The 14,211-nt window shown below is 43.5% G+C and overlaps 1 protein-coding gene across 1 annotated transcript in view; it reads left to right on the top strand.

Moving 5' to 3' along the window:
- The window catches only part of LOC128420317 (neural-cadherin-like), a 92,950-nt gene that overhangs the window by 67,508 nt on the left and 11,231 nt on the right, over positions 1 to 14,211 (top strand). The window contains exons 24-29 of the mRNA XM_053401925.1: positions 2,359 to 2,486; positions 3,236 to 3,363; positions 4,793 to 4,916; positions 9,899 to 10,079; positions 11,120 to 11,286; positions 13,752 to 14,016. Coding sequence (XP_053257900.1) covers positions 2,359 to 2,486; positions 3,236 to 3,363; positions 4,793 to 4,916; positions 9,899 to 10,079; positions 11,120 to 11,286; positions 13,752 to 14,016 — 993 coding nt within the window. The remainder of the gene's footprint in view (positions 1 to 2,358; positions 2,487 to 3,235; positions 3,364 to 4,792; positions 4,917 to 9,898; positions 10,080 to 11,119; positions 11,287 to 13,751; positions 14,017 to 14,211) is intronic.

Genomic DNA, 14,211 nt, shown 5'->3' with positions numbered 1-14,211 from the left:
GTTGTATACAGTCATACCTTGGTACTTGAATGACTTGGCTCCCGAACAAATCGGCTCCTGAACGCTGCAAACTGGAAGTAAGTGTTCCAGTTTGTGAACTTTTTTTGGAAGCTGAACATCCAACGTGGCTTCCAATTGAGTGCAGTAAGCTCCTGCAGCCAATCGGAAGCTGTGCCTTGATTTTCGAGAACCAAGTACTGCTGTACTGTGCCATAGAAGCAGGCATGGATGGAAGAGTCCAGTTCCAGTCCATGTCATATTTCCATATGTTCCAGGTCTATTCTCTCCTCTTTCCACACTTTTCTGTGATTTTTTTTTTGAACGGCAGAAAATAATCTCTTTTTTGTTATGCGTCTTACCCTAAAACACACATTTTAATTTGAAATGCACATTTGTACACATTTTAAGCTAAAATAGGGATTTTATATGCCTTTGGGTACCTTTTTATTGCAAAAGGCAGTCCCAGCACCACAATGCTGCTTGTTGACATTAAACCTTAGCTTATTTTAACTATGGTTTACTGGGACATGTGAGCCAGACCACTGTTCCTTTGGTATGAGATACAGATTTTTTTGGGGTGGGGGTGGCGTGACAAATCTGTACTTGTTTAGCACATGCACTTTAGCAGGGCTGCTTATGTTCCCTAATGGTACGCCAGTCCTTTAAAAAAAGACAACGGTTGCATTTGCACATCATGGCAAACCATAGTGAATGCTTGCTGTTAATGTGCAAAAGGCTCCCAGTTGGCTCCTCCCCAAACAAAACTGGGCACAACAAACCATGAACCCTGACTGAGCATTGCATCCAACCTGGGGATTGGAATTTGTTTTGCTTCAAACTAACCATGATGGTGCTTCTTGGTCATGGTTTGTTTGAGTGAAACAAACCGCAACTCCCAGTTCTGCTGTATCTATGAGCAATGTGGTTTATTCTCCCTGTTTGTGTTAGGGGAGAAGCGAAGCGGAAGCAATCTCCTGAGTTCACGGTAACTGGTTCACTGTGACATGCGAGCAGGGCCACTGAATGATGTAGCGATGGGTGTTTTTAGTGCTTTCTGAGTGTGGCTTCTGGCTCATCTCTTGAGTTGAAGTCATCAAAGGGAAAACGAAGCAGACCTTCTGTCAAAAAGATCCCACTGGGAAGCATCTATTGCTTTGAGTATTTCAAATTATTTTGAGGCAGGTATTGCATGATTAATGAAGCCTTACTTCTTCATGTTATTTTCACATGGCTTGGTGGAAATAGCAAATCTATTTTTGGGAAGATTGAATGAAAACTATAGTCACTTTCCTTCTTCTTTTCATAGTATTGTTAGGGTGCTTCCAGCTGCCCCGTTTTTTGAGAATTCATCCTGGTTTGTTTGCAGGGATGTTAGCTATATTTAATGAGCGTTCACTGGGATGTATTTGCAGGGAGGTTAGATGATGTTGCATGAAAGCAAGTGTTTTCCTCGCACTTTCAGTTGCTTCAGTCACTTCCTTTGTTGAAAGAAGGCTGATCTTTTGGGGGGTAAGACCACCCAACCAGCTATCCATAAAAGCACCTCCTGTGGAGCAGTGGGTCAGTGCATCTGGCTGTTAACCAGAAGTTGCTGGTTTGAGGCAACCCAGGAATAGCTGTGGGCAGGTTTTCAGGGGGGTTGGGGTCCCTTCCGATTCTACACAGTTCTATGATTCTGTTCTTGTGAAACCTGAATTTGCTTGTATGTGATTGAACCCCACCCTAAAAATAGCAGCAATCTGGTCACACCCTAAGTCGAAGTATGTAGGGTGTGACGGAATGTTTTATGTTGCCCCCGTCTCTCATATTATAGTTGTTGTCTCACAAGTGGCAGTGTTGAGCATCCAAATGGGAGGAGGCAAATTTGGGAACAACCCTGCAATCCTAACTCCCCCCTTAACTTGAGAGTAAGCCTCATTGAATTCAGTCTGACTTACTTCTAGGTTTTTGGATTGTGCTATAAGTCTCTACACTGGTAGGGGACCTCAGCCTCCCTCCTGTGTCTAACAGCAGCTTGGAGGGAGGCATTTTAATCGGGAGTTTGGAATCATGACTTCTGGACTCTGTGCTTTCTGCTGAGCCTGAATAAGGATAGAATAAGATCTGAATAAGATCTAGCTTTTACTCACAAGTAGCAGCCCCTGTCGTGTTTTGGAAGGGAACAGGACACAGAAGGAAGGGAACAGAAGGAATCCCAGATTTACTATTTCTTAAAAGAAAGGTTCTTGCAACTGCAAGTGACACATTTTGGCCCTGATTGAGGGGCTTAGAGTCAATGCAAACTGCCTCCTTGCTTCCGTCCCACGGCCATCATGGGTCCCAATCCAACTCTGCGCTTTTCTTTCTCATTCATCATAGAGCTTTCCGGCGGGACTCCAGTGCTGAAAGTCAACCATGGCCTGGGCACTGTGGAACTGCACCTGCCGAGTTATGTGAACCTCACAGACAAAAGGTGGCACCGTCTCGAAGTGAGAAGCAGCCGGCAGGTGAGTTGCCCATGCAGCACCTGATGCGTTTGGGGGCTCCTGGTTTATACAAGGAATGCACCAGGAAAGAAAAGGAAGAATGGAGAAACCCATTAACGCAGCCAGAAATTATTTTAATTGATTTATGCAGACTTGGTGTACATTGCAAATATTGGAATTATTATAATTATTTTAGACTCATAGACTTGTAGAGTTGGAAAGGATCCCAAGGACCATCTAGTCCAACCATGTGCAATACAGGAATCCAACTAAAGTATCCTTGACCAGTGGCCATCCAACCTCCGTTTATAAACTTCCAATGAAGGAGAGTCCACCACCTTCCGAGGGAGTCCGTTCCACTGCTGAACACCTCTTGCTACATTTATATCCCAATTTTGTTCCTAGGAGCTCAGGGCAGGGTTATTCCTCCTGCCTTTTCAAAAATCCTCACAACAATCCTATGAGGTAGGTAAAGCTGAGAGGAAGTGACTGGCCCAAGATGATGCCCCTGACTGAGCTAGATGGACCCCCTTTGGCCTGATTCTGCAGGCTCTTAACCATCCTGAGTGTGAAGGATGCCCAACTGCAATCGGTATATCTATATCTGGATTCTGTGGCTATTGCTAAGTGTGGACGTTCTGTAGGCTTGTTGCTTTTATTTTCATTTCCTCCTGTTACGTCACGTTTTCCAGTTTCATCTTCGAAGAGCCTGAGGCTGCACATGAGAATCTTTCAATTTTCTTTCCATTTCTTTTCCCCCCTTGGCACAGGATGTTCGATTCACCGTGGACCACTGTGGAGCTGCAGTTGTGTCAGAGATAGAAGGGGTAGGAAAATGGTTGTCGACCGAAGACCGAACAAACTGTGAGGTTGTGGCCTTTGTTCCACAGTCAAGGAGGTAGCCTTTACATTACTTTCCAAAATTGGAATATCTATGTCTTTATCTTTATATCTATAAAAGTACTTGTCAAGATGAAGGCAGAGGTTCACTGAATCACTTCACTAAAATCATTTACAGGTGCTTCTGTAGATTTAATCCTTCCTGTGCAGAATTAGGCACATGGAGCCCTACTGGATTCTGTGCAGTTTCAGGTTACTTGACCGCCATCCTGTGCAGGTGAACTTGGAAATAAGCCCCTAGGAGCACAGGGCGATGCCATTCTGTGTAGTGAAGCTGCAGACATTCAGGAGGGAGGGCTGTGAAGGGCAGCACTGTTCCTTGAATTCCCAGAAGCAGAAGAGGGCTATTGATGGCTACTAGCCATGATGACTATGCTTTGCTTCCACAACCAGAGGCAGCAGTGCTTCTGAATACCAGTTGCTGGAAGCCAAAAGAGGGGAGAGTTCTCTTGTGCTCATGTCCAGGTTGCAGGTTTCCACAGGCATCCAGATGGTTGCTGTGAGAACAGGATGCTGAACTATTGGCCAAATCCAGTGGGGCTCTTGTATGAACCACACACCTGATTACAGCAGGGCAGATAGGGCTGGGTTCACCCTGATCCTGCGAAGTCACTGCTATGTCTCCTTTCTCCTGCACCAGAGCTCCCCGACAGTCTACCTTAGGGCAGGGGGAAGGCAGCGGTGGTGGTGGCTGTATCAGCACTTTGTTGCTGGAGAGGCCTCTAAGCCGCACCCTTCCTCCCCAGGAAGAAGGTGATGCTGCACATGCTGTTCCTGCTGAGATAGGAGGGCCTCTTCAGCAGGAACAATAGAATGAAACAATACTGCAAAGGGAGATGTGGCTTCAGGTTCTGGTAGCATCCACGTAAGTGGGAAAAGGCACTTGTAGCTGCTGCCCCTTCTGTTCCCCCCTTACCTGCCCAAAGGTAACTTTCCTTGTCATCAGGCAAGGGAAGGGGAAGGCTGCATTACTTCTTAAGCACCTGTGAGGGATGTGGATGTGCTCATTTGGATCATGCGCACCCCACTGTGGCTTTTGTGCTGATTTCCTTGGAATGGCACACAAAGCCCTACTCTCCGTTAGAGTGAACAAAGGGATGCTCATCGAGTTCTGAATAAACACGAATAGGACCAGGCTATGCTGCCGCTTTTCCAACATAGAGACGCAACATGTTCGTCAATTACTGAGCACATTTGCAATGTCTTTCCTGCTATCAGTTAACTCCTTCTGACTGCAAGACGCTTTTGACTCAGGGGAGTTATTTCCTTGCAATAGGAATAACAGCTTCCATTATTTGGGGAGCATTTTAAAAACAACAACAACAACCTGGTGCTTGGTGTACCCACTCTGTGCTATTGTCTGTGTATATTTAGTGGCATGATAATACTAACATTCATCTCTTATTTAGCACATCTGTGTTTTGAAGGTACTTGAATATGAACCAGGTCCTCCAGTTGGGCGGAGTAAAAGAATCGGTTCCATATTCGTACCCCCAGTTGCGGCACAAACATTTTACCGGCTGTATCCGGAGTCTTGTTTTGGACACTCACGTAAGTGGCATCACTGGCATCCGTCTCAAGAGAAAATGGAGTGCACCTCTGGCGGGGGTAGGGGAATCAAGCTGCTGTGTTAACAGCACCAAAGTGACCTCCCCAGGGTGCAAGCCTGGGCAGTGAGCATGGAGCTCCTGGGCTACCCAGATGACAAGACCCCACTCTCAGTCTCACTGATGTGGTCCAAAGGAAAGCAGACCGATACATTTGGCACCAGCTTGGCTGCAGGAGTTGCTGGAAGGAGGTGCACAAGGTGCCATCCAACTGCCTTAGGGACTCCCCTCTGGAGTTCACTTCTTAGCCTTTTCTTCTCCCACAAGGCAGCAGAGGTCTAGGATCAGAGGTTTCCTTCTCCTAGATTGGCTACCTCCCCAGATTGATGAGCCTCATCTGCCCCTCACTTCTCTCTACACCACTTCCCTCTATTGCATGTGCAGAATCATAGAAAAATAGAATTTTAGAGTTGGAGGCGACTTTCCCCATACCTGCTACTTGAACCTTTGAATTAGTGATGCCGCCAGTAATTGAATCTGGAGTCTTCTGCATGCCAAGCAGGCACCCTGCCCTTGATCTATGGGACAAAATTTAGGGGTCCTTCTGTGCAGAGTAGAAGGAAGCATTTTCAGCCCCCAGTGGTGGGGTGGGAAGACTGGAAAAACTAATTTCGTGTGTCCGCGCGTGTGCACACGCATGTGTGCTTCAGTGTGTACGTTGCACATGTAGGTGTGAGTGTTTGATTGCATGTGAGACTGGGGGAAAGGTCATTCCTGACTGAGCTACCTAGGCTGTTTACCGTATTTTTCGCTCTATAAGATGCACCAGACCACAAGACGCACCTAGTTTTTGGAGGAGGAAAACAAGAATAAAATTATTCTGAATGTCAGAAGCCAGAACAGCAAGAGGGATCGCTGCGCAGTGAAACCAGCAATCCCTCTTGCTGTTCTGGCTTCTGGGATAGTTGCGCAGCCTGCATTTGCTCCATAAGACGAACACACATTTCCCCTTACTTTTTAGGAGGGAAAAAGTGAGTCTTATAGAGCAAAAAATACGGTAATTGTTTCATTGGAGTTTGTTTGCTTGTTTTTCATAAGTGATAGTGCTGTCGCTGGTTGAGCGGCTATCTAATTCACTGGGGGCAAGGCTATTTTTGGTGTTCTTTTATTCCTGGAGGAGCTAAGAATCGTAAATCAGCTTCAAAAGGAATCCAATACCTGCCTCTCTAGCGTCCTCGGCGTTTATCTACACAGGTTTTAAACTTTATTCCAAGGCTTAAAAATATCTTTTTATTTTTATTTTTTATAATATTTTTTATTAAACAATTTTTTATATTAACACAAACAAAACATACATAAACAAGCAACAAACAATAACAGAACAAAAAACAAGTACCATTTCATATCCTAATTTCTTAAACCTTACTTCCTCGACTTCCTCTTGCTTCCCGTTTCTGTATTCCAAGTTCTTACAATTATTCAGCGAATCTTCCCTTATTTTACTATAAATTTATGTTAATCATCTTTATTCTCTTTATCTTAACCATTGCTGATAGTAACCATTTATTTTAAACCCAACATCATTCTAGCTGTCATTAATTTTATAGTATTTCTTTAAGTAGTCCTTAAACTTCTTCCATTCCTCTTCCGCCGCTTCTCTCCCCTGGTTTCGGATTCTGCTCGTCATTTCTGCCAAACCCATGTAGTCCATCACCTTCATCTGCCATTCTTCCAGTGTGGGTAGATCCTGTGTCTTCCAGTACTTTGCAATAAGTATTCTAGCTGCTGTTGTAGCATACATAAAAAAAGTTGTATCTGTCTTTAACACCCCCTGGCCGACAATACCCAAGAGAAAGGCCTCTGGTTTCTTGGGGAAAGTATATTTAAATACCTTTTTCAGTTCATTATAAATCATTTCCCAGAATGCCTTAATCTTCGGGCACGTCCACCAGAGGTGAAAGAATGTACCTTCCTTTTCTTTACATTTCCAACATTTATTATCAGGCAAATGGTAGATCTTTGCAAGCTTGACTGGGGTTATGTACCACCTATAAATCATTTTCATTATATTTTCTCTTAAGGCGTTACACGCCGTAAACTTCAACCCGGTGGTCCACAACTTTTCCCAATCAGCAAACATGATGTTATGACCAATGTCCTGTGCCCATTTAATCATACTTGATTTTACCATTTCATCTTGTGTATTCCATTTCAGCAGCAGATCATACATTTTTGACAAATTCTTAGTACTGGATTCTAACAGTTCAGTCTCTAATTTTGATTTCTCCACCTGGAAGCCTATTTTACTGTCTAATTTAAACACTTCATTTATTTGATGATAATGTAACCAATCTCTCACCTTCCCTTTTAGTTTTTCAAAACTCTGCAATCTCAATTTGTCCCCTTCCTTTTCCAAGATTTCCCAATATCTTGGCCATTTCGACTCCATATTTAGCTTTTTAACTGCCTTAGCTTCCATTGGTGATAGCCATCTTGGAGTCTTATTTTCCAGCAAGTCCTTATATCTAACCCAGACATTTAATAGTGCTTTCCTGACAATATGATTTTTGAAACTTTTATGCGCTTTAACCTTGTCATACCACAAATATGCATGCCACCCAAAAATATTGTTAAATCCTTCCAAATCCAAAATGTCTGTGTTTTCAAGAAGCAGCCATTCTTTTAGCCAGCAGAAAGCTGCCGCTTCATAGTACAATTTAAAGTCTGGCAGGGCAAACCCCCCTCTTTCCTTTGAATCCGTTAATATCTTAAATTTTATTCTGGGCTTCTTGCCCTGCCAGACAAATTTAGATATATCTTTCTGCCACTTCTTGAAACAATCCATTTTGTCCATAATTTGTAATGCTTGAAACAGAAACAACATTCTTGGCAATACATTCATTTTTATAACTGCAATTCGACCTAACAAGGAGAGCTTCAGATTTGACCAAATCTCCAGATCTTTTTTCACTTCTGTCCAAGTTTTTTCATAATTATCTTTAAATAGGTTCACATTCTTAGCTGTCATATTCACACCCAGATATTTCACTTTTTTAACCACAGTCAACCCCGTCTCATTCTGAAACCTTTCTTTTTCAATCTGTGTTAAATTTTTCTCCAATACCTTAGTCTTTAACTTATTCAATTTAAATCCTGCCAATTGGCCAAACTCTTGAATTATTTCCAAAACTCTTTTCGTGCTAGCTTCTGGCTCTTGCAATGTAAGTACTAGGTCATCTGCAAATGCTCTCAGTTTATATTGTTTAGCTCCGACCTGAATCCCTTTAACCAACTGGTCCCTCCTGATCATATTAAGCAAAACCTCCAGGACCGATATAAAAAGTAATGGGGAGATAGGGCACCCCTGTCGTGTCCCTTTTTCAATCTTAAACTCTTCTGTTACCACATTATTTACAATTAATTTTGCTTTCTGTTCAGAATATATTGCACCTATACCATTTTCAAACCCTTGGCCTACCCCCATCCCCCGGAGGTTCTTCAACATGAAGCTCCAAGAAATATTGTCAAAGGCTTTCTCTGCATCCACAAATATCAAAACCGCCTTAGTGTTTATGTTCACTTCCAACTTCTCCAAAATGTCAATTATATTCCTTACATTGTCCGACAAATGTCTTTTCGGGAGAAAGCCCGCCTGGTCTCCATGAATCTCCTCCATCAAAACTCTTTTCAGTCTCTTTGCTAAAACATCAGCAAAGATTTTGTAATCCACATTTAGTAAGGAGATGGGTCGGTAGTTCTTAAGTTGGGTCTTTTCAGTCTCTGTCTTTGGTATAAGTGTAATGTAGGCCTCTCTCCACGTATCGGGTGCCCTTCTCCCCTCCATGATCTCGTTGCAGACTTCCTTCAAAGGTTGTATAAGTCCTTCCTTCAAAACTTTGTAGTATTTGGAAGTCAATCCATCCGGTCCAGGTGATTTGCCCAACGTCATATTTTGAATGGCATCTTCTATTTCCTGTGCTGATATCTCCTGGTTCAAAATTGTCTTACTTTCCTGGGAAATCTTTTTCAGCCCATTTTTCTCGAGGAATTGTTGTATGTCTTTATCTTTCTGCGGCCCTTGTGTATACAATTGTCTAAAGTAGCTCTGGAAACAGTTCCTAATTTCCACTGGGTTGCATATGTTCTTTCCCTCAACTTCTAAATTTGTTACCGTGTTGAGTTTTTGTCTCTTTTTTATTTGCCAAGCCAATAACTTGCCACATTTGTCTGCAGATTCAAAGGTCTTTTGCCTCATTTGTTTAATTTTCCATTCTATTTCTTGGTTCATCAGTTCCATATATTGTGTTTGGTACAGTTTAATTTCTCTTAAAACCACTTGTGATTTTGGCTTCAGTCTTAGTTTCCTTTCCCCTTCCTTTATCTTTTCCAAAATTTTCTCTTTCCTCTCATTTTGCTTTCTTTTCTTTAATGTATTTTGTTGTATCAAAAACCCTCTCATCACGGCTTTACTTGCGTCCCATATAAAAATATCTTTTTAACCTTTTAAACTTTTGGAAGTTCTTACCACTGCTTAACACAACTGCTCATTATTGCCTGCCAACAAACAAAACCCACTTTGCTTGATTGACTGCTTGCTTGCTCAAGAAAAGGTGGGGAGCAAGCTTGAGGAGACGCTAGCAGATAGTGCTGTCGCTCGTATCATATATTTTGTAAAAGTGGTTACCCGAGTTCAGTCACTGCACATGCAAGCAGATAAAGCATGTGAGACTGTATATCTGGTGTGTGTGTGTGTGTGGCCTGAGGGTTGCCTGACCATCAGTGTTGCTCTTGCAACCAAAAGGGTTTGCCACCCCTCTTTTAGAGGCTGTAACTACATATAGTACTTGTGACACTAGGGATTTGGTAGCTAGTGTGTTCAAAATGCAGGGAAGTTGTATTTTCCTGGGAAGGCGGGAAGCCAGAAGTCCATTTCAAAGTTCCTCCTTTTGCAAGCAGCCTTGATGCTTTTTCCTTTTTTGTTTAAAGGTGTATGACCTTGAGTCTCCAGCGGAGTCTCTGAATAGTTCTCCTGGCTGCACCTGGACAGACGGCAACTGTGAAAAGATGGGCTCCTCTCCCTGTGGCCTCCATGGGCAATGCCTTGGCGAGTGGGACTCGTTTACCTGCCACTGCCTGCCAGGTTACTATGGCTCCAAATGTGACAAAGGTGAGGTCATCTTCATGCATTGTTCGGATAGCGCAGTGTATGTTTTGCAGTGCATGCAGCTGGGTTTCCCTGTAGCTGATACAACAATGGCCATTGACTAGGGAAAGGGACTCTAGGGTCCTACAAGGTCCTGCACTGCCCCCAATCCTTCACACCATACTCCCGTCACCATGGTTAGGCATTATGACTGGCCACCATGAGCCATGGTTAAAATTGGGGCGGGAAACTTTTGGTCCTCCATATGCTGCTGGACGCGGGTGGCCCTGTAGGTTAAACCACAGAGCCTAGGGCTTGCCGATCAGAAGGTCAGCGGTTCGAATCCCTGCGACAGGGTGAGCTCCCGTTGCTCGGTCCCTGCTCCTGCCAACCTAGCAGTTCGAAAGCATGTCAAAGTGCAAGTGGATAAATGGGTACCACTCCGGCGGGAAGGTAAACGGCGTTTCCGTGCGCTGCTCTGGTTCGCCAGAAGCGGCTTAGTCCTGCTGGCCACATGACCCGGAAGCTGTACGCTGGCTCCCTCGGCCAGTAAAGCGAGATGAGCGCCACAACCCCGGAGTCGGCCACGACTGGACTTAACACTCAGGGGTCCCTTTACCCTTTACCTTTATGCTGCTGGACTATGACTTCTCCCAACCCTAGGAGCCCACTGGCTGTGACAGTGGGCATGTTCTTAACTGAGATTTTGGAACCTGGTGAGACCACTTACTTTCTTTACTGCCTGGGCACTCTGAGTTTTTTCTCTGTGTGGTTTTCTTGGAGCAGCTCTCATGCCGTGGCCATAATGCTGTGCCTGTTTAGCTAGAGGCTGTTTTTGCTTGCTGCAGACAACCAGGCTACTCCCCAATTACAAGTCTGCACTTAATATGTAATGCTGATAAGTCTTTTAGTGATATACTTCAGGGTCCCATTTTCCATTGTGAATGCTGTGTATGTATGTATGTATGTATGTATGTATACATATTTATATCTATATATATGCAAGCACCTTTCTGTTTGTGTGTGTGTATAAGAAAGCACTTTTCCTTCCCCAATTCTTCCAGCTGCTGAAGAATCTTCATTTGGGCCTGGGAGTCACATATGCTATCAGCTTCCCTTCTCCATACCTGCCCGTAGAACAGTAGCAGATGCCATGATAAGGATGCGAGAGCCCAACGGTATCATCCTGAGCATGTCTTCCCGCAACAAGGATGAACACATCACCCTGCAGGTAAATGAGGAGTGATGGTCAATGTCAGTTCAGAGTTAATTCTCTTCTGAACCAGCGAGCCATAGATGGAAAAGGTCTCTCTCCTGATGCAGTGTGCTCATCTTTCTTGCTTTAGAATCCACCTGTGCCCTTGATTTTCCGTTTCCACACACTCCTTTCTAGAGAAATTCAGAACAGCCATACTGTTCTGTATAACGTGAATTTATAGAAATTGCTATGGTTTCTAAAGTACCGTAGAGTCCTCATTATCAGACCTTAGGGCCAACGGACACCTAAATTCCTGCAAGCTGGTTTGCCATCTTATGAGGAAGTGTTAGTGTCAACCGGTCCATAAAGGTGGTGGGGACCAGCAGACATTTCCGTAGCTGAAGATGTTTTTTTTACTCAGCAGCTGTGATTATAGGGATGGGCTGCTACCCCTTGGCATGTATAGACTTGTTCCAGATAGACTTTCTTCATACAATCTTGTACCTGTGCACAAAACTTATGTTGAGGAAATTGAGAGCAGCTGTATTCAGATGTCATGATGCACCATGGTTTGTTGTCATAGGAATGAACAAAGATGAGTATCAGGCTGTCATACGTTCACCACTCTGGCATGGTCATGATGCTTTAGAAAGCTTCTACTTCCATTTTTTTAAAAAATTTACTGTGGCATTCTGTGATTAAACGTATGATAAATGGGTTTACTCTTAGCTATGATTTGCTTGAAAGACTCCAGCTTCAAACCATGGATGATAAAAGTTTTAACAAACCATCGTTAAGGTTAACCACGTTGTAGGATTCAAATGGAATGCTAAGCTGAGGTCAATCAGACTCAGCAACAAATGCTTCCCAACTCCTCATGGCCAAGGCTGGGGTGAGGAGGGGGTGCCCAAGACTTGTTTTCATGGTGTTAAAGCACAGTTTATCTTGATGCCTGAACGTAGCCAATATGAACTGGTCCTCAGTCAGTGGAACTATCAAATTATTCTAATACACTCTGTGCTCCCTCTGCTGATATCGGAAAGTTCATTCCTGTATAATGAGCACTGCGGTCTAGGTGACTATCTCATTAATGGAATAATTTGGATGGTCTCCCCTCTGCATGCTCTGCTAGTAAATGATGGTTTGATGCAGTGGTGCAGGGCTTCTGAGAATGAGGGGACATTTTTGGTAGCTGTTTTGACTGTCCTATTTTGCAGAAAAATATAAGTGAACCCAAGCAAGAGGAGGGCATCACTGAAACCGTTCCCTAGACTTCAGCTGTAGTTACTTGTAGAGCGAGTGAGAATATTTACAGTGATTCACATTTATTTAGTGAGGTGTGTGTGTAAACACTGCTGAATATACAACATTCCTGGGAAGGCACAGAGAATATGCTCAAATTGATAGCATGAACAGGGGTTTTTTTTGTACAATGTGTGGTCAACCTACATAGTCTCCAAGTGATGTTGGAGTAGGTACACATAAAGATAGTTTAAATTAGGTAGAAAACCAACAAAGAATCTTGTAGCAGCTTAAAGACTAATACATATATCATAATATTAAGCTTTGTTTTTCTTTAAGATACTGTAAGACTCCTTGTTGCCTTTACTGCAGCAGATGAACATGGCTACTTCTCTGGAAATTATTACTCAAGAAGGGGTTAGCGAATGAACCATATGTCTAGGCACTGCTTGGTCAATGTACTTTGTCCAGGCAACAAATTGAATTTTCAAGAAGATGTGTATTTTAACTGCAAATTTGCAGAATGTCTAAGTAGTTCACATTCTTAGACATTTGGGCTGGATCTAGGCACATCAAAAAAAGTTTCAGGAAAACACGTTGTAAAACTCATAATGGGAAATCATGTTGCCGAAGGATCAAACTCTATTGCACCATCTGGTGTCACAGTGTTATAATGCATTTTAAATCCCTCCTTCCAATTTAGCTGAGTTCTTGGTGTTCAAAATCCTCTGCTGATGCCATCAGTTTGTGAATCCTCCATGCTTTCATGTGACTGCAGCTACTGCTGTTATTTTTATTGAATATGACTCTGCTGAATGGCTAGCTTAAAAGCAGTTACACGAAATGTAAAGGGGTTGGGAAACCCTATCAAAAGAAAACGCATCTGCCAGTCCAGAAAACATCTGCCCCCCCGCCCCCTAAAACAGGCTCCCTATCCTTGCAAGAAATAAATGAACCTTTAGTGCTTTGTGTGTGTTTCCTAGTCAACTCACATTATACAATAACGTGCTATAAGAATGCAATGTCAACCCTGCGGGGAGATCATCCCACTGAACTCATCACGAGAAAGGAATGGGAGCTCTCTAGACTGATTCTGGGTTTGCAGATGTGCAACACACACAGTCGTTTAATTTGTGGAGTTGTTTCCCCTGCCCTTGCTCTCTTCTTCAGAATTACCCAGGGCCTTATTGTATTGCATGCAAAAAAAATAAAAAATAAAACAAAATGATTGACACCGATTCCTGGATTTCTGCAAGGTGGTCGAGGGGTTCTTAGCAGTGTCTTACAACCTGGGAGATGGAGCGGCTGCGGTGAGCCTCCCCTCCTACCAAGTGGATAATGGAGAGTGGCATCACGTTTCCCTGGAGAGAAATGAGAACGAGTTCATTCTCCGCCTGGATGGAGGAGGTGGGAAGAGAGAAATCCTGAAGGCAGCCGGCGCCTACAAAGAGATCATAATTGATCCCAACAGCTTGGTGGTTGGCAACACATACCCTGTCAATCAGAGCAGCAGTTTCCAAGGTAAAAAGAAGCCTGCCTGTTATCTTGGATAACTGTCCATCACGGGGACTTAGCTATTAAAAGAGCTATGAGCCGGCAATGGAGCAGTGCTCACAATGCTTTTGTGTTAGCATTTTGCATCCGTTGCTCTTGCTTTTGTTATTTCTGCACGGCTCCAGAACTGGAGGATTTAAAAGGAATGAAGAGACTTAAGGT

This window comes from Podarcis raffonei, chromosome 8 (genome assembly GCF_027172205.1).
Source record: "Podarcis raffonei isolate rPodRaf1 chromosome 8, rPodRaf1.pri, whole genome shotgun sequence".
Classification (NCBI taxonomy): Eukaryota; Metazoa; Chordata; class Lepidosauria; order Squamata; family Lacertidae; genus Podarcis; species Podarcis raffonei.
The sequence above is the reverse complement of the archived record's forward strand: the minus strand, read 5'-3'. Positions and strand labels throughout refer to the sequence as shown.